The sequence below is a fragment of the Trichomycterus rosablanca genome, chromosome 19 (genome assembly GCF_030014385.1).
Source record: "Trichomycterus rosablanca isolate fTriRos1 chromosome 19, fTriRos1.hap1, whole genome shotgun sequence".
Classification (NCBI taxonomy): Eukaryota; Metazoa; Chordata; class Actinopteri; order Siluriformes; family Trichomycteridae; genus Trichomycterus; species Trichomycterus rosablanca.
Window position 1 is genome coordinate 28439651 of NC_086006.1, and position 19755 is coordinate 28459405.

At 42.7% G+C, this 19755-nt stretch overlaps 1 protein-coding gene across 1 annotated transcript in view; it reads right to left on the reverse strand.

The window, feature by feature from the left end:
* Positions 1–364: 364 nt before the first annotated feature.
* Positions 365–19755, reverse strand: part of LOC134333209 (cadherin-like protein 26) — a 31161-nt gene continuing 11770 nt past the window's right edge. Inside the window, exons 5-17 of the mRNA XM_063015081.1 lie at positions 18742–18914; positions 15674–15805; positions 15312–15494; positions 14846–15150; positions 13797–13939; positions 10179–10403; positions 8495–8716; positions 8290–8408; positions 6846–6971; positions 5730–5780; positions 5411–5458; positions 4522–4605; positions 365–573 (exon numbers count right to left, since the gene is read on the reverse strand). Coding sequence (XP_062871151.1) covers positions 379–573; positions 4522–4605; positions 5411–5458; positions 5730–5780; positions 6846–6971; positions 8290–8408; positions 8495–8716; positions 10179–10403; positions 13797–13939; positions 14846–15150; positions 15312–15494; positions 15674–15805; positions 18742–18914 — 2006 coding nt within the window. The 3' untranslated portion in view covers positions 365–378. The remainder of the gene's footprint in view (positions 574–4521; positions 4606–5410; positions 5459–5729; positions 5781–6845; positions 6972–8289; positions 8409–8494; positions 8717–10178; positions 10404–13796; positions 13940–14845; positions 15151–15311; positions 15495–15673; positions 15806–18741; positions 18915–19755) is intronic.

Below are 19755 nucleotides of genomic sequence, written 5' to 3' on the forward strand. Positions count from 1 at the left end.
AGAGACACAAACCCGCCTGAACATCACGCTGCAAGTTATAAAAAATACTAAATCACTTAATCACAAATTTATTTTATAGAGAGATTTTGTACCTGACATCCAGATTTAATGTTTTATTATTAATACTTTATTATTAATGACTTAAATCCCTTCCTGTAGATCTACAACTATCCTCTTCTGTATTTATATAAAAAATCCTGTGTGTTTTAAAACACATTTATTATCGACGGTTCTCATTAATACCTCAATTAATAAAATTCATCCATCAATTAAAAACCAGGTGTAGAAACGACCCGAGTGCTTTGGTTCCTCCCGTGACCCTCTGACCTTCACCTGAACGACGAGTCGAGGCGGTTTGGCTCATGATGAAGAACTTTACTAGATTAGATCAGGCCTGCACACGGCCGCCAGTTTATTAAAACGGAAGTCCAGGTCGTCCAGGTCGTCCGGCGTGAGGTCCGACTCGGAGAACGAGATGTTATCCAGGTCCTGGTGGTTCTCAGCTTCTCCTTCGTAGGCGTAGCAGTGCGGATCGTAATCGTAGAGCTCCTGATCCTGGATCTGGAGGAGCCTCTGCAGGGGAAGATGAATGTCAGCTAATCAATGAACACTTCTGATCGGTAATTAATAAAAATATATTAATAATAAAGATAAAGTTCCATAACTGGTTCCTTCAGTAAACCAAACCCAGACGGTTCTTCAGATCTTCAGTGTTTTAACAGTGTTATAGTTAAATGAACTGAAGGTAGGAAGAGAAATGTTCATTCATTCATTTATATATTTTCATGTTATTGCCAGTAATTCATTCTGGTCAGGGCTGCAGTGGGTCCAGTTACCCCATTCCAAGGCAGGTCTCCAATTCCCCTCTACTGCTGCAGACCTCCACTCCTGACCGAGGAGGGTCGTGACAAACATACGCCCCCTTCGTCACAGGTGCAGCACCGACCGCTTCTTTTCCCCTGCACCGATCGGGTTCATATGGAGAGTCATGCACTGATCTCCATTATCCCCTGTCTCTGTGTAGTGCAGCACCATCGATCAGCCAGCAGAGGGCGTAACTGCAGCAGTTATCGAGCAAACGAGCCAATCACTGACCATGTAGGCGCCCGACCGGCCGATAGCAGAGCTGAGATTTGAACTCGGGGGTTTGAGATTCATTTTATTTTATTTTTACTCCTATTTTAGTTTAAATTTTGTGGATTGTGCATTAATGTAATAGTAAATCGTATCAATAATAATAATTATTATTAGTTTTGTTTTCTTTACAAACATAAATTAATAAATGAAATCAAAGCTCCGGTTTTATTTCAGCTGCTTTTAAAGGCAAATTTCAGTTTCTATTACTTGATCTGACAAAAATGTGCTTCTGTAGTTATTGTTTATAGCAGTGGTTCCCAACCACCGGGCCGCGGACTGGTACCGGTCCGTGGGTCATTTATTACCGGGCCGCACAGAAAGAATAAATAATTAGAGACGCTACAAGAGCCACTAGATTTCCAAAACACTTCGGGTGTTATTGTCTCTAATCACCACTAGGTGGGAGCAGCGTCTCGTTGCAGCAAAAAAAGCTCAGGATTCACCCTGATTCTCCATTCTATAGTTATTCTATTTTAAATCCTCCCGCCCCGGCCAGTCCGTGAAATTATATCTTATATGAAATCAGTCCATGGTGCAAAAAAGCTTTATATTAAAGTTACCCTGCATTAACAATCAATATATATATATATATATATATATATATATATATATATTGATTGTTAATGCAGGGTAACTTTAATATATATATATATATATATATTAGGGCTGTCAAACAATTACAAATTTTAATCACGATTAATCTCAGAATTTCATATAGTTCATCGTGATTAATCGCATTAAAAAAAATCTGTGTAAATGTTATAGAAAACAAGGATTTTTAAGTGAAATGTTAAAATGGTGAACACATCTTATGCTAAATGTACTGATGTTAAAAACTGCTGGGACAAGAGAAAACTGTAAGGGAGTTTTATTCACTCACATACTAGGCAGTAATACTATCCAGCAGAGACCCTCGACTTCGTATATATGTCAGATTGTAGGTTAAAATTTCTCCATCAGCAAACATTGTAGATCAGCGGTGCTTCAGGTGGGATAAGGCGTAGTTATTGTAACAGACTTTTCTGTGCTTGTATCGTGACAATGGTTTGATGGACGTTTCTACATGAAGTGAGTGTGTTTTGACCCTTTGGGGCTTCCATAGTTCATGGAATAGCATGCTTGGCTAACGACTCTAGCTGTCCGCTATTCAATACCGTAACAGAAAAAGTAATAAAAGTGTTCTGCTCCCGACAACTTGTGAATATACAGTGTATTTATTTCTTTATTAAGAAAGTGCATCACTACGACGCTACAACATTTGAGAAATGCTTTTTTTTAATCGTGTTAAATTGAGATCGCGTTAATGCGTTATTATCACGTTAACTTCGACAGCCCTAATATATACTGTATATATACGTACAGTGTATCACAAAAGTGAGTACACCCCTCACATTTCTGCAGATATTTAAGTATATCTTTTCATGGGACAACACTGACAAAATGACACTTTGACACAATGAAAAGTAGTCTGTGTGCAGCTTATATAACAGTGTAAATTTATTCTTCCCTCAAAATAACTCAATATACAGCCATTAATGTCTAAACCACCGGCAACAAAAGTGAGTACACCCCTTAGTGAAAGTTCCTGAAGTGTCAATATTTTGTGTGGCCACCATTATTTCCCAGAACTGCCTTAACTCTCCTGGGCATGGAGTTTACCAGAGCTTCACAGGTTGCCACTGGAATGCTTTTCCACTCCTCCATGACGACATCACGGAGCTGGCGGATATTCGAGACTTTGCGCTCCTCCACCTTCCGCTTGAGGATGCCCCAAAGATGTTCTATTGGGTTTAGGTCTGGAGACATGCTTGGCCAGTCCATCACCTTTACCCTCAGCCTCTTCAATAAAGCAGTGGTCATCTTAGAGGTGTGTTTGGGGTCATTATCATGCTGGAACACTGCCCTGCGACCCAGTTTCCGGAGGGAGGGGATCATGCTCTGCTTAGTATTTCACAGTACATATTGGAGTTCATGTGTCCCTCAATGAAATGTAACTCCCCAACACCTGCCGCACTCATGCAGCCCCAGACCATGGCATTCCCACCACCATGCTTGACTGTAGGCATGACACACTTATCTTTGTACTCCTCACCTGATTGCCGCCACACATGCTTGAGACCATCTGAACCAAACAAATTAATCTTGGTCTCATCAGACCATAGGACATGGTTCCAGTAATCCATGTCCTTTGTTGACATGTCTTCAGCAAACTGTTTGCGGGCTTTCTAGTGTAGAGACTTCAGAAGAGGCTTCCTTCTGGGGTGACAGCCATGCAGACCAATTTGATGTAGTGTGCGGCGTATGGTCTGAGCACTGACAGGCTGACCCCCCACCTTTTCAATCTCTGCAGCAATGCTGACAGCACTCCTGCGCCTATCTTTCAAAGACAGCAGTTGGATGTGACGCTGAGCACGTGCACTCAGCTTCTTTGGACGACCAACACGAGGTCTGTTCTGAGTGGACCCTGCTCTTTTAAAATGCTGGATGATCTTAGCCACTGTGCTGCAGCTCAGTTTCAGGGTGTTGGCAATCTTCTTGTAGCCTTGGCCATCTTCATGTAGCGCAACAATTCGTCTTTTAAGATCCTCAGAGAGTTCTTTGCCATGAGGTGCCATGTTGGAACTTTCAGTGACCAGTATGAGAGAGTGTGAGAGCTGTACTACTAAATTAAACACACCTGCTCCCTATGCACACCTGAGACCTAGTAACACTAACAAATCACATGACATTTTGGAGGGAAAATGACAAGCAGTGCTCAATTTGGACATTTAGGGGTGTAGTCTCTTAGGGGTGTACTCACTTTTGTTGCCGGTGGTTTAGACATTAATGGCTGTATATTGAGTTATTTTGAGGGAAGAATAAATTTACACTGTTATATAAGCTGCACACAGACTACTTTTCATTGTGTCAAAGTGTCATTTTGTCAGTGTTGTCCCATGAAAAGATATACTTAAATATCTGCAGAAATGTGAGGGGTGTACTCACTTTTGTGATACACTGTATATGCTTTATTCTATTGATGCATTTTCTCCCATTTTCTCCTGGTTTATCGTGGTCAGTTTGTCTCCCCCTGCTGGTGGATCCCTGATTGTAGGTGAGGAGGGTATATTGCTGCTCACGCCTCCTCCGACCCGCGTGCAGCCCTTAGCGGAACCCTTTTACACCCGCGCACTCTGCACAAGCGCCTCTATCCACCAATCAGGGTCCTTACACAGCATTTGACCCGCCCACTTAGTCCGGTCTCGCCACCTGGGTGCCCATGAATATTTAATAAAATATCTTTTATATACATATTTTCATTAATTAACAAATTTTTTACTTAAAAACTTACCCTTATTCACTTAAAAAAGTCACAGAAAAAAAAAAAGAAATAAAATTTCTTACCTTTTTGAGCTGCTGTACCACAGTCGTCGTAAGATTTAATTCATCCTGATAATAATAAGCTGAATTCTTTGTGTTCCTCGTGTCCTGGATGAAAAAAAGAAATACAAATATTATTAAATCATATAAAAAGGGTCATTAAAAAGGCAGTAATTTCTATTTTATTTTATTTAATATTTTATTTCTCTGTTTATCGTGGTCAGTTTGTCTCCCCCTGCTGGTGGATCCCTGATTGTAGGTGAGGAGGGTATATTGCTGCTCACGCTTCCTCCGACCCGCGTGCAGCCCTTAGCGGAACCCTTTTACACCCGCGCACTCTGCACAGGCGCCTCTATCCGCCAATCAGGGCCCTTACACAGCATTTGAAGACCCCACCCACTTAGTCCGGTCATCCCACCCTAGCAGAAACGTGTCTGCTGCAGGCACTGCCGATTATGCCCGCTAGATGGCGCCCAGCCGACCGGTGGCGACGCCGAGGAGTTCAGAATCTCGGCGCTGGTGTTCTAGAGGAATATCCCGCTGCTCCACCTGGGCGCCTGAATCTTTATTAAAATGATAAAAGTAAATAAAATAAAAAATTCTAATGTTTCACTGATCAACACGCTCCAAAAAAGCTGGGACGGAGGCAAAAAAGAGTGAAAAAAGTTACACTGTAGACACAGAGTGCGTGTGCTCGACTGGCCTGCCTGCAGTCCAGATGTGTCTCCTATAGTACATCATGAAGAGGAGAATCAGACGACGGCGAGCACGGACTGTTTTGAGTTTGTCCTCGGTTCCCCACGCATTAAAATGTCTCATTATTAGGGACGCTGATTAAACACAGGGGGAACACGCCCCCGTCCCGACTTTTTTGGACTGTGTGTGTGTGTGTGTGTGATTCTCAGCATCTTACCACCATGTCGAAGTTTCTGACCTGCCGGTACGAGCGCGTGGACGAACTCTGAAATTCACAAACAAAAATACTTTAGTTAAACGATTCAAACCGGGGCGCTCGAGTGGCGCTCTATAACGCTACAGCACTACTGCTGAGATCTGAGGGTCCTGGGTTCCAATCTCAGAGGTGCTATGGGTCGATCAGGCGTCTGCATGGACGTGGATGGCCGAAACAGCCCAGATGTTAGGAGGTGCAGGTGTAGCCTAGTGGTCTGTGGTCCTGCATGGCCAGCATGGATAATGAGCCAAAAAATCAATAAGAGACTAAACGGACTCACCCGCCGGACGGATCTCCTGTCTGTCTGCTCGGTGTAGACCGGAACAGCGAGCTGCCGTCAAACACAGTCATTAATACAACATCTAAAAACAGTCGCATCAAATCCTCATTTCCAAAAAAGTTGGGACGTTTCATAAAATTCGATTCAAATTCGATTATTCTGTTCTGTTAATGGCGAGTTCTCTGGGCCTGAGGTCATCTCAGAGTTTGTCGCACCTTTGGCTTTTGTTTGTGGCATGTTAGCAGTCTCCACTCACTTTTTCAGGGCAAGCCGGTTACCCCAGGCGACTTGTAGGTCGGTTGGGTGTGTAGGCTGAAAGGCCGAGGTAAAAATAGGTATTTTTTTTACTTCTGGCAGGGAAAGTGCGGTGCGACTCCGTTCAGCCCTCGAGCTGAGTTTGTTTGACGCAAACCTGCTAGCGGCGGCCATTTTTGCCGGTCTTTATATTTATTCTCTAATCCCCGGGTGGCGCGGTTGGGCTTTGCATGCCTCTGACGCCGGCTTCCCCGGTTCGAATCTGCTCTCTGAGGTTTATCTAATTTCTGCTTCTTTCTATCTGTTATAGGTCGTCTCTCCCCGTGGGACGAGACGATCCTGCTAGACGCGCTTTCGGCACCCGGCTTCATCACTGAAACTATTTTTTAGTTTCACTTTTTTCCCTAATTAGCGCTTCTTAAGCGCGCCGAGCTTTTCTTTCCTTGCTGCCAGTGTGGTGCATGGTGAGCGCAACCGCCTCGCAACCTACCGACCGGGGTTCGCGTCTTGTGTTTTTCTCTTTTTCAGTTATTCTTGCCAGCGGTTATCGGCAGCGTCAATCGGGGTTCGCCTGATTGTGTTTTGTTCCAGTTTTTACCTTTTTTTTTGTTCTTTTGATTTAAATAAATAAACTTAATTTTTTTTAAATCTGCATTTTGAGTCCTCCTCCTTTCCACGTAACACATATCAGGATTGTTCTGTTAACAGACACAGAGTGCGTGTGCTTGACCGGCCTGCCTGCAGTCCAAATTGGAACTGTCTCCTATTGAAAACATCCGGCGCATCATGAAGAGGAGAATCAGACGCCCCCGTCCCGACTGTTTTGGAAATGATTGTTGCTTGTATGTTGCGCTCACTTACGTTTTGCCGCATGGACCCCTGGCGGGAAAAGCTCTTGTGGGCTCCGTAGTTGGTGGCCGTCTTGGCGGTGGTCTGAGTGATTACTGGTTCGGTTTTGGTTGGTTCTGGTTCGAATTTGGGCAGCGTCTTAAAAAGCATAAACAATTATATTAGTTTCAAATAGAATCCACAGTTTTTACTCCCTGTTTGCTCCTTTTTAATTTTGAAAATGGTTTAAATGGATTGTTTTATTATTATTAAGTCTTGTGTAATAATGTGTGTGAGACTATAAATTATACTATAAAATCCAGATAAAACCCCAAAACTACCTACAAACAACCTAAACAACCCCAAAACTACCTACAAACAACCTAACCAACCCCAAAACTACCTACAAACAACCTAAACAACCCCAAAACTACCTAAAAACAACCCCAAAACTACCTAAAAACAACCCCAAAACTACTCAAAACAACCCCAAACTACCTAAAAACAACCTAAACAACCCCAAAACTACTCAAAGCAACTCCAAAACTACCCCAAAACAACCAAAACTACCTAAAAACAACCCAAAACCTAAACAACCCCAAACTACCTAAAAACAACCTAAACAACCCCAAAACTACTCAAAGAAACTCCAACACTACCCCAAAACAACCTAAACAACCCCTAAAACAACCCCAAAACTACCTAAAACAATTAAAAAATCAGTTTATAGATGGTCCAAAAAAACCCCCAAATAAATTAAAGGAAAAAATAAACATCATATTAAAACGTGCAAACTGATTTACTGACGTCTGTCCAGATGATTGTGGAGTTTTTTTATTCTATTCATTCATTTTCCCTTGAATTGTCCTTCCAATTTAGTCATATCCAATTCCCTGCTTGCATTTGGCTTCCTCCTGACTGAGGACGGTCTTAACTAGTACCAACCGCTTCTTTTCACCTGCATCAGGCAGGTTCACACAGGGATCAGAAGTCAGCCAGCAGAGGTCGTAATCGCAGCAGCTATGAGGAAGTAGAACCTACGGCACTACCTCCTTCAGAGGAGCCATTCGTGTCTGTGTGGGCGCCCGGCTGGCCGATAGCAGGGCTGAAACTCAAACCCACAAGCTCGAGATCTTAGCACTGGTGGACTGGCGAGGTTTAGCGTGGATTCTATACTTGCATTAAAAATGCAAGCATTAAGCTGCAGTGCTTTTTATATTTACTTTAACTTTGGGTGCGATAGAAGAGGGTTCGGGTGCTGGACCTGCCTGCCTGCAGTCCGATGTGAGGAGAATTTTGAACTGTGACGTGTTTGCAGGAAGAAAAGGACAAAATAACGGAAACATGCCATCGATCGGCGTCCTCAGTGTCGAAACGTCTTTTCAGTGTCGCGAGAAGGAACAGCAACGTTACAGAGCGGTAAATTACTGTCCCAACTTTTCCTGGTCCGCACACTGATGCCTCTCTGGTTAATTACCATGCAGTCGGTGCCAGGTGACTCGAGGTTGGATTTGAGGATACACATGTCAGGACTGTCGTAGGTGGGGATCATGGGTTTCCCCCGTTTGCAGGAGAAGAGAGCCATCACGAGCACCGCTGCCCAACAGAGAAGAAAAAGCCGTTAACCCACCACAGAGCCGCCCGAACATCATCTCTGTTTATTTATTATTCATCATTTATACCCAGCAGGATCAGGGGGACGAGGAAACCGATCAGGAAGACGCTCGGACCCGACTGGACGGAGGCAGCCGAGCGGGCGTGGCAGCTGGAGGTGCTGGAACAATCACACACCATCACCGAAAAGTTCTGCACCATGCCGGAGCCCTGACTGTCGGTAACCTTCACCTGAAACTGGTAATGACCCGAGTGAACGTTACTCTGTTTGATCAGCTGCACCGTCGTCCCTTCAAAACAACAACAAAACATCAACAAAAAACATCAGCATGAACTACAGCTGAGGTCCCACCCATAAACAACCAAAAACAACCCCAAAACAACCCCAAAACAACCAAAAACAACCCCAAACCACCCCAAAGAACCCCAAAACAACCCCAAAGAACCCCAAAACAACCCCAAAGAACCCCAAAACAACCAAAAACAACCCAAACAACCCCAAAGAACCCAAAAACAACCAAAAACAACCCCAAAACAACCCCAAAGAACCCCAAAACAACCAAAAACAACCCAAACAACCCCAAAGAACCCAAAAACAACCAAAAACAACCCCAAAACAACCCAAACAACCCCAAAACAACCCCAAAGAACCCCAAAACAACCAAAAACAACCCAAACAACCCCAAAGAACCCAAAAACAACCAAAAACAACCCCAAAACAACCCCAAAGAACCCCAAAACAACCCCAAAGAACCCCAAAACAACCCCAAAACAACATAAAACAACACAAAACATCCCAACACCAACCCCGAAACAACCCCAAAGAACCCCAAAACAACCAAAAACAACCCCAAAGAACCCCTAAACAACCCCAAACAACACCAAAGAACCCCAAAACAACCAAAAACAACCCCAAAACAACCCAAACAACCCCAAAACAACATAAAACAACACAAAACATCCCAAAACCAACCCCAAAACAACCCTAACAACCCCAAAGAACCCCAAAACAACCAAAAACAACCCCTAAGAACCCCAAACAACCCCAAAACAACCCCAAAGAACCCCAAAACAACCAAAAACAACCCAAACAACCCCAAAACAACCCAAACAACCCCAAAGCACCCCAAAACAACCCAAACAACATCAAACAAACAGAAAAAGGTTTAATGAAAAATTAGGTTTGCTTTGTTAAACATTAGCATGAACAACAGCTGAAGTCCAACCCCAAACAACCCCAAACAACCCCAAAACAACCCCAAACAACCCCGAAACAACCCCAAACAACCTCAAACAACCCCAAACTACCCCAAAACAACCCCAAAACAACCCCAAACAACCCCAAAACAACCCCAAACAACCCCGAAACAACCCCAAAACAACCCCAAACTACCCCAAAACAACCCCAAACAACTTCAAAACAACATAAAACTACTTCAAACAAGCCAAACAAACCCAAACAACCAAAAACCCCAAAATTACCCAAAACAACTTGAAAACTACATAAAACAACCCCAAACAAGCTAAAACAACACAAAACAACACCAAAAACAATAATAAAACCATGACAAAAATAAATCTACACAGTTTATAGACGGTCCAAAAATAAATAAATAAATAAACATAGCAAATGAGTTGAATAATCCAGATTAAAAACAATTCACTAAAGTAAACGACACGAGCTGGAAACGATTCTAACAAACCAAACCTTTTTTCACGTTAACAAAAACTCAGTATGAAATGAACTTTTACCGAAGGTGGGGTGGATCTTCCACTTGCCCCTGACGTCCCCCAGCAGCTCGTAGTGGAAGGGGTTGCTGTACGGTGGAAGGTCCAGATCCACCGCGCTGATGTTGGCCCGGGATTCCTCGTCCGATAGACACATTTCCACCGCGTTCATCGTCAGCACCGGCACGTTATCGTTCTGATCCCCCAGGTGGATGATCAGGGTCCCTGTTCCCGTCATGGGAGGCTCACCTGCGAGTCAGATCAGGTGAGAACGTCAGTGAAGCTGGTAAGCCTGATCATCACAAACAAGATGAAATTATTTAATTGGGTACCGGCCACGCCCTGATTTCAAACCATCTAAAAAACGTACAATATTAAAACAGAGTGACCAGCTAGAACAGCAGCCGCTCTTCTGAGAAGGCTTCTTACTAGACTGTGGGAATTTGTGCCCGTTCTGTCAAATGATGACAGCCTATGTATTTATATGGCCGAGCTGACTGATCAGTTGATGTTCCGGTTCATCCCAGAGCTGTTGAGTGGGGCTGAGCTCAGGGCTCTGTGCAGGACACTTTTTTTGTGTACTTGTACTTTTTAAAGTAGATTTTACACCCTGTAATTTTACTTTTACTTAAGTATGTTTTGTATTAAGAATTGTAATTCGCTACATTTTAAATAACATCCGTTACTGAGTAAAATAAAAAAAAAGAAAACAATAAAAAACTCGACATTAAACCGGCCCGATATGCTGGTTGATCCGGCCCGCTGAGCATTTACGCATTTGTGTGCTTTAGAGTCGGGCTTGCGAACTGAATCACTGAGTTAACGAGTCAGAAACGACTCACTCTGTTTCATTATGATGTTTTGCATAAACGACTCCATGAATCAGTTCATTTGGTGAAGAGATTCAGATGTATAAACCAATCAGAGCTTCAGAATTCACATTCAGGGCAGAATTTCAATCTCTTTCTTCACTGGTTGTTCTATAAATGACAGTTTAGTGAACGAATCACCAATTTAAGCTTTTTACCGGGAAAGCCGAGAGAATAAACCTAGTTTTCATTAGTTAGGTGGATAAAACAGGTGGGTATGGATTTATATATTCTGGAAACATACAAGGTTGTGTCATATAAAGTAGATTATATACCTGTATATATTATATGTGGAACAACACATGGATATAGATCAGGTAAGCAGATAAGTGGTTATGATTTTCTGCTGCTGTGTGACTGATCTGGGTCGCGGTTCTGCTGTTCACGGTTGGCTTTCATTTTGCAACGATAGCAAAGCATTATGAAATATTGTGATTTTTTATGTTCATTTATTTTTGAGTATTTATTTAAGTAAAACTCGCAGCATAAATGTGATTGTGAGATTCTGCTGGTTTGTTTTTGATCATGTTCCTATGACGGTGTAAGACCCGTAATATTTTTTATAGGTGCGACCCTAACCGCCTAACCCTGTTATTGAGGATAAGCAGAAATAATGCTGTATTGAATTGATAAGAGCAGTGGCAGTGTGTTAGGTGTGTAGAGGTTAAATCCACACTGAACTGCTGATATGCTGCATGGCTGGTGAGCTGTGTGTAGAGTGCTGTATCATTCATCTATCAACTTCTGTTGGAAAATGATGTTCCTCCTTCTGTTAAACAAGTAACTCAGTAACGTTTACTCATTTTAAATGAGTTACCTTTTACTTGAGTAGATTTTTAGACGAGTAATTTTACTCGTACTTAAGTAAAAATCATTAAAATAATAGTACTTTTACTTGAGTACAATATTTTAGTACTCTTTCCACCTCTGATAAGAAGGGGCGTCCCAATCCTAGTGGCGGTCATTTTCTTGCAGTGTCTAAATACTTTTGACCTACACTTAAAGCACAACAGTACTGGACCCCACTGCACCACCGCGCTGCCCACCAGGAAATATATATATACAGTGTATCACAAAAGTGAGTACACCCCTCACATTTCTGCAGATATTTAAGTATATCTTTTCATGGGACAACACTGACAAAATGACACTTTGACACAATGAAAAGTAGTCTGTGTGCAGCTTATATAACAGTGTAAATTTATTCTTCCCTCAAAATAACTCAATATACAGCCATTAATGTCTAAACCACCGGCAACAAAAGTGAGTACACCCCTTAGTGAAAGTTCCTGAAGTGTCAATATTTTGTGTGGCCACCATTATTTCCCAGAACTGCCTTAACTCTCCTGGGCATGGAGTTTACCAGAGCTTCACAGGTTGCCACTGGAATGCTTTTCCACTCCTCCATGACGACATCAGGCGGCTGGCGGATATTCGAGACTTTGCGCTCCTCCACCTTCCGTTTGAGGATGCCCCAAAGATGTTCTATTGGGTTTAGGTCTGTAGACATGCTTGGCCAGTCCATCACCTTTACCCTCAGCCTCTTCAATAAAGCAGTGGTCGTCTTAGAGGTGTGTTTGGGGTCATTATCATGCTGGAACACTGCCCTGCGACCCAGTTTCCAGAGGGAGGGGATCATGCTCTGCTTCAGTATTTCACAGTACATATTGGAGTTCATGTGTCCCTCAATGAAATGTAACTCCCCAACACCTGCTGCACTCATGCAGCCCCAGACCATGGCATTCCCACCACCATGCTTGACTGTAGGCATGACACACTTATCTTTGTACTCCTCACCTGATTGCCGCCACACATGCTTGAGACCATCTGAACCAAACAAATTAATCTTGGTCTCATCAGACCATAGGACATGGTTCCAGTAATCCATGTCCTTTGTTGACATGTCTTCAGCAAACTGTTTGTGGGCTTTCTTGTGTAGAAACTTCAGAAGAGGCTTCCTTCTGGGGTGACAGCCATGCAGACCAATTTGATGTAGTGTGCGGCGTATGGTCTGAGCACTGACAGGCTGACCCCCCACCTTTTCAATCTCTGCAGCAATGCTGACAGCACTCCTGTGCCTATCTTTCAAAGACAGCAGTTGGATGTGACGCTGAGCACGTGCACTCAGCTTCTTTGGACGACCGACGCGAGGTCTGTTCTGAGTGGACCCTGCTCTTTTAATACGCCGGATGATCTTGGCCACTGTGCTGCAGCTCAGTTTCAGGGTGTTGGCAATCTTCTTGTAGCCTTGGCCATCTTCATGTAGCGCAACAATTCGTCTTTTAAGATCCTCAGAGAGTTCTTTGCCATGAGGTGCCATGTTGGAACTTTCAGTGACCAGTATGAGAGAGTGTGAGAGCTGTACTACTAAATTGAACACACCTGCTCCCTATGCACACCTGAGACCTAGTAACACTAACAAATCACATGACATTTTGGAGGGAAAATGACAAGCAGTGCTCAATTTAGACATTTAGGGGTGTAGTCTCTTAGGGGTGTACTCACTTTTGTTGCCAGTGGTTTAGACATTAATGGCTGTATATTGAGTTATTTTGAGGGAAGAATAAATTTACACTGTTATATAAGCTGCACACAGACTACTTTTCATTGTGTCAAAGTGTCATTTTGTCAGTGTTGTCCCATGAAAAGATATACTTAAATATCTGCAGAAATGTGAGGGGTGTACTCACTTTTGTGATACACTGTATATTCTTATTAGAACTATTGGAACTAATTCTATGGTGATTAGAGTTTGGGGCTCGTCGGCGCTCACCATTATCCACCACGTAGACGGGGACCCTGTAGGTGCTGTTCTTCACCAGGGGCGATTCTCTGTCCATCACTTTGGCCACGGACACCTGACCGGTTTTGGGATCTACAGTCACCCAGCCGTTCTCGTCTTCTCCTTTAACAAAACTGCAGGAGGGAGAAAGTTTACACCCCCGTCCACACACAGCAGAGGTAATAACACATTCTGTTTATTAAAAGTGTTCTGTGGGGACGTTAAGAGCTCGTTAGACGTCTTTAGGAGGGTTTTCATCTCGTACTGATCATCAACGAGCGTAAGTTTCTCTAAACAGCCCAAAAACAATAAAAACATGAAACTTATTAAGGCTACAGAGCAGGAGGAGGTTAAAATTCCTCCAAATTTCTGTTTAACGTTATTAAAACGACATTAGGAAGAAACTGTGAGCGCAGTAAAAATGTTCATTATTTTTATCATTATTTTATTTCTTTTCTTTTTTTTAATTTTCTATTTTTCCCGCTCCCCCCCCCCTCCCCCCAATTTTCTCCTTTATTCTAGTCGTGTCCAGTTCCCATGATTGCTCCTCTATACTGATTCGACCCTTCACCGCTGACTGAGGACGTCTCTCAACTGACATGCGCCCCCTCCAGCACGTACAGTCAGTACAGACTTCATCTTTCACCTGCACGGGTCGAGTTCATACACCGACGGTTACTGTGTACGGAGGGCCACACCCCCATCAGCATTATTCCTCAGCCCTGTGCAGGCGCCATCAGTCGGCCAGCAGGGGCCGCAATCGCACCAGTTATGAGAGAGAGACCTTATCCGGCTTAGTCCCACCCCTATCTAAACAACAGGCCTCACAGCTTCTCACACAATGCTGGACCTGACCTACACAGACTGAGATTTCTTGAAATGAGCCCAAATCTTTCCACAATATTATGTACGGTAGACGGTGAAATCCAAATTATTTGCAATTTTTCCTTCCGCCAGCAAACGCTGAGGCTTCTCCTACAATCACGCTACACTTGTACACAACGCGCTGCTGTATGACGTAGCGAACCGTTTCCACTCACTGAAAGGAGCTGGCGAACGTCTTATCCGGGTCCTCGGCCTTCAGCGTATCCAGGGCGGTTCCTACTTTCAGGTTTTCCATGATCATGATTTCTTTAACCGGTGGAATGAACACTGGAGGGTCGTTCACGTCCTCGACGGTGATGGCGACCGGGTAGAGTTTGGGGGTAACCGACGCATCGTTACTGGTCTCCACAGTCCAGGAACCCTGAGCAGGACGATCTTTGATCTTACAGGAGAAATAGGGCAGCTCGTTCTTCACGGCGATAGAGACGTTTGTGATAGCTTGTTCCTCAAAATCCATCACCTGTGTGAACAGAGGAGACTGTTAAAGAGGAAAATCTGCAAACATACTGATTTATCCGTCTACATATATACTGTATATATATTATGTAAACATTTTTACTATAGTAGAAGCTACAAGGTTGGGGAAGGTGAGGAATCCATATGAGACTCCAGATGAGGTACCTTAATAACAGTGAGGACGCCTTCGTTGGTTTGGGGGTCGGTGGTGATTTGGAAGTAGTGGTCATTGTCTCCATGCAGGCTGTATTCAGCTCTCCAGGCCGGTGACCCTCGACTGTCCTCGTCAGAAACTTGTAACCTCAGAACCTCCACTCCTGTAGTTTGTTCTTTAATCTTCCCAGAACCCTGAATAAATAAAAATAATAATAATAACAACAATTATAAATAAAAATAATAATAATAACAATTATAAATGTGGAACTCCACATGTAAAAGCAGCATTTAGAACCGGGAGCTTTAAGATTTGAGGTGAAGCGATTATAATTAGCTTTATTTAGCAGTAGCATCAGGAGCTGCGTACTCACAGTATGGCCAGTGATTACGGGGACGTGGTTGTTTTTGTCGACGACGTTTAGAACCACGGTGCTCGTACTGGACAGCTGAACTTTGTCTCCATTATCCTTCGCTTCAATCAGGAGGGTGTATTTCTGAGCTTTCTGGGTAAAAAAGGAACATTTTTATGAAACATTCTGTTGTATACTGTAAAAAACCTTTCCCTTCTGAGCTTTAATCAAAAATATTATAATAAATATATTAGATCAATATTATATCTTTATATCCGAATGTTCTGACACTTGATTCTTCTTTTAACCCACCAGTGGTGGATCCTACATAGAGCCTACATACATTCTTTACTTCACGTATTCCTCCACCAGCCAGTAGGAGTCGCTGTTACAGGCGTAGCACCACCTGAGAGCCCTAGAGCTAACAGTTAAACTGTATGACCTAAAGTATTTGGACGCTTGACCCTGAGTTTTCAAAACAAATGGTAATCAAACAGAGTGACATCTGTGTGATCTTTTCATCTAGAACAGCCGCTCTCTTTTGAGAAGCTTCTTCAAGACTTTAAAGTGTGTCTGTGTATGGGAATTTGTGCCCATGATGTTGGTCGAAAAAGCCTCAGTCGGTTTTTCGATTCATCCCAGAGCTGTTGAGTGGAGCTGAGGTCAGGGCTCTGTGCAGGACGCTGCAGTTTCTTGGTTTTTAAAAGCAGCTTTTCTTCATGGGCCTTCCCTAAACTGTTGCTGCAAAGTTGGAAGCATGTGATTTCCTTTATATGATTAATTTATTACACCTTTTAGCATCTTGTGTTGTGGCTGAAACACATGAATTCAATCATTACAAGCAGTGTCCCAATACTTTTGTCCATATATCGCATTATAATAGTGATAATCCTGACAGTCCAGAACTGATAATCAGGACAGAAACTGTCAAATGTATTAATAAAATGTGATTAGCAAGCATCTTAACAACACAAGATAATCATAAAGGGTAAAATATTAGGTTTCATTTGTAATACTATTAATTTAAGTCGAATTTAAGTCGAACACCTTATAAACCCGTTAGCAACACAATAAGGCAGCTAATGCCAAGTTCACACTACACGACTTTCCCAGTCGTCAGGTCGCTGTACAGTTCACACTACACGACTGAATCTCTTGCACTCGGGAGTCTTTCAGTCAGTGTATATTTCACACTACACGACTGATCGGCGATCGGGGGTTTCACACTACACGATCCATCACCAACTGGAATCGCAGGTGAGCTTCTCTACGTTTAGTCACGAGAACAAACACGAGAAGTGACCAATGGTTTAATGATACCACGTCCAAAAATGCACGTCAACAAGTAGTGAGTGATCAAAGTTTGTGAGCTGATGTGCAGCGTAAAATCAAAGAGGAAAATAAATGAATCTGAGTGGATTTGGCAACACAAACAGTATAGATGGTTCTGTAGTAAGTTGGAGGTTAAGTAATAATTCTGTAATGCAGCGTGGGTATTATGTTTTGTAGAGGATCAAATCAGAAATACTGTAAAACGCGTGTGTGCCGGTGTATCCTGATATAAACTATATCCTCTCCTGCATTTCCCCTCACGCTGTATCCTGCGTTCTCATTGGCTGTTCGACATGTCACTCATTCCCAGTCGTACATCTGAGATCAGATATCTGACGTGCTAGAAAACTCGATCCAGTCGCCGAGCGGTCGGCGAGCCGGTCGGGTCGAGTTGTTGGATAGTTCACACTTAGTGACTGAGAGCCGAGTTTTGATCGCCGAGCGAACGCTGAGTTGCTCCCGACCCGGAAAATCAATCGCCGAGCGAAATCTGGCCAAAAATCGTGTAGTGTGAACTAGGCATAATACAATCAGTCCTTGCATAGTTCAACAACTCTTTTTAACACATTTATACATTTTAATTGATGCAAACATGAAGAAAAAAGCAATAAAAAAGTATCTGTACCTGATTTGTGACGGTGATAAATATTAAAATCATAAATTCAACACAAACGAGAAACTGAAGAACATAAACACGAGTCTGAATAAACGTTTGTGAATCAGCGCCGCCATGCGGTAAAACACCGGAACTGCGGGTACCAAACCATGTAAATAAGACGATATTTTTAACATTTTTAAGTTTTACATTACATTATTTTATATTTTAACATGTATTCTATTGGGTTTTGCACTTTTTAAAAAAGTTTTTATAATAATAATAATTATTATTATTAGTGGCCTTCAATATTTTTGTTATAATACAGACATATAGAGTTGCATTTCATTCTTTATTTATTTATGATTTACATTTTTGGCATTTAGTACTTACAGTACTGTGACAGTATACTGTCTTAGCAATTGCTCAAGGGCCTAACAGTGGCAACCTGGCAGTGGTGGGGCTTGAACCAGCAACCTTGTGATTACTAGTTCAGTCCCTTTATGATGTGTGTGTAGTGCGTAATGGCACCATTGAAGCACCTCCCCTGTTGACTCAGGGCCACATCTCACGCTGCAATATCAGGACGTGCATAGGTGCACGTTTACTTTGGTTCCATTCATGACAGGACAGGTAGTTACAGGTTCTCCAATTCACCTCTCACATGGGTCTTTGGACTGTAAGAGAACATGGAAAATCCACACAGAAAGGACCTGGACCGCTCCACCTAGCTCTCTGTGTAAACAGCAGCCATACTGGTTTTCCCAGGATGCCTTGGCACACACACAGAAGAGTCAGAATGCTTGAACTTGCTGTAAATGGTGTATAAGCATGTAAATAATGGCACAAATGTAAAAGTGTAAATGTTTAGTGGATGCCAGTCTTCTATTGCACCGAGCTGAATCAGTGGTGCTACCGAGTGGCCAACAGACAACTGGCCGTGTCTGAGGTAGGGAGGGTCGGATCGGGGTTTCTCCTTATTCCTGCTGCAAAATGCGACCGCAGTGTGCAATGGAGGTGCCTGTACGAGTGGTAGAGGAACACATTGAGCATAGCGTGACTCTCCGTACTTGGTAAGGCTCACTGGACACATGTCGTAGGTACGGCTGCTAATCTGCGACTAACTATGACTTTACGCAGTGCAGTGCTGCGGTGTGTTTACCTGGTAATCCAGACAGCCTTTGAACTTGACAGACGCCGTTTCATGGATCTGCTTCATGTAAAACTCCACGTTGTCCGTCTGAGGTGTGACCGACAGCAGTCTGAAGTTGAAGGTGCCGTTTAACGTCGACGGGTCGTCTTTATCCTTCGCCACCACCGTCGTTATTGGCTGATCTGTGGAATCATTATTATGTGATAACAACCTCAACTGACCTCAGGAATCTCATCAGTAATAAATAATAATGAAACTATCATTGATTCTTTTAACAGTTCAAAACAGGAAAAAAGAGCCTCGGTCTGGCCAGTAGCCACGTATGGACATGAAGCCTGGACGCCGAAGAAAGACGCATTCAGGCTTTTGAGAACGAGCGGAAAATCTCATGGAGGAAGATGATCACCACTGAGTGAGTGTACGAGACGGCCAGAACAGCTGTATGAGCTGAAGAGCTGCATTAAAGTCCTGCAAGTTACGTTACTTTGGGCGTGATGATGAGGCGCCCACATAATTGGAAAAAAGAATGACTACATTTCCTTATTTTATTATTTTGTGTTGCATCTAGTCATTAATTCATTATATTTATTATATTTTTTATCTTATTTTTATTTTATTGCTGCTGGTCTCACTGAGAGAAGTTTTGTTGTATAACTACAATGACAATAAAGTCTTATCTAATCGTCAATGTGTGGTATTTAAAATGAACGATAAACACAGATGAAACTTAGCATGTTATATAATATAATAAAATAATATTAATTAAATGATACAGTATAGAACGTAGAGGATATATGTATATTTATATATATGTATGTACAGGGCCGGAGTGGGCCCCTTTTTCAGCCCGGGAGTTTCATGCCCAAACCCGGCCCACTTTTTCCATGGAGGAGGAATTTGAATAAAAGAAACAGCAGCTAGCTCTTACAATGCCTTTTTATTGGGTATAAGTTCAGGTATATGTTGGAAAGTTAACAGAAAACACTTCACTTAAACATGTTTAATTCAAATTTGAATCAGATA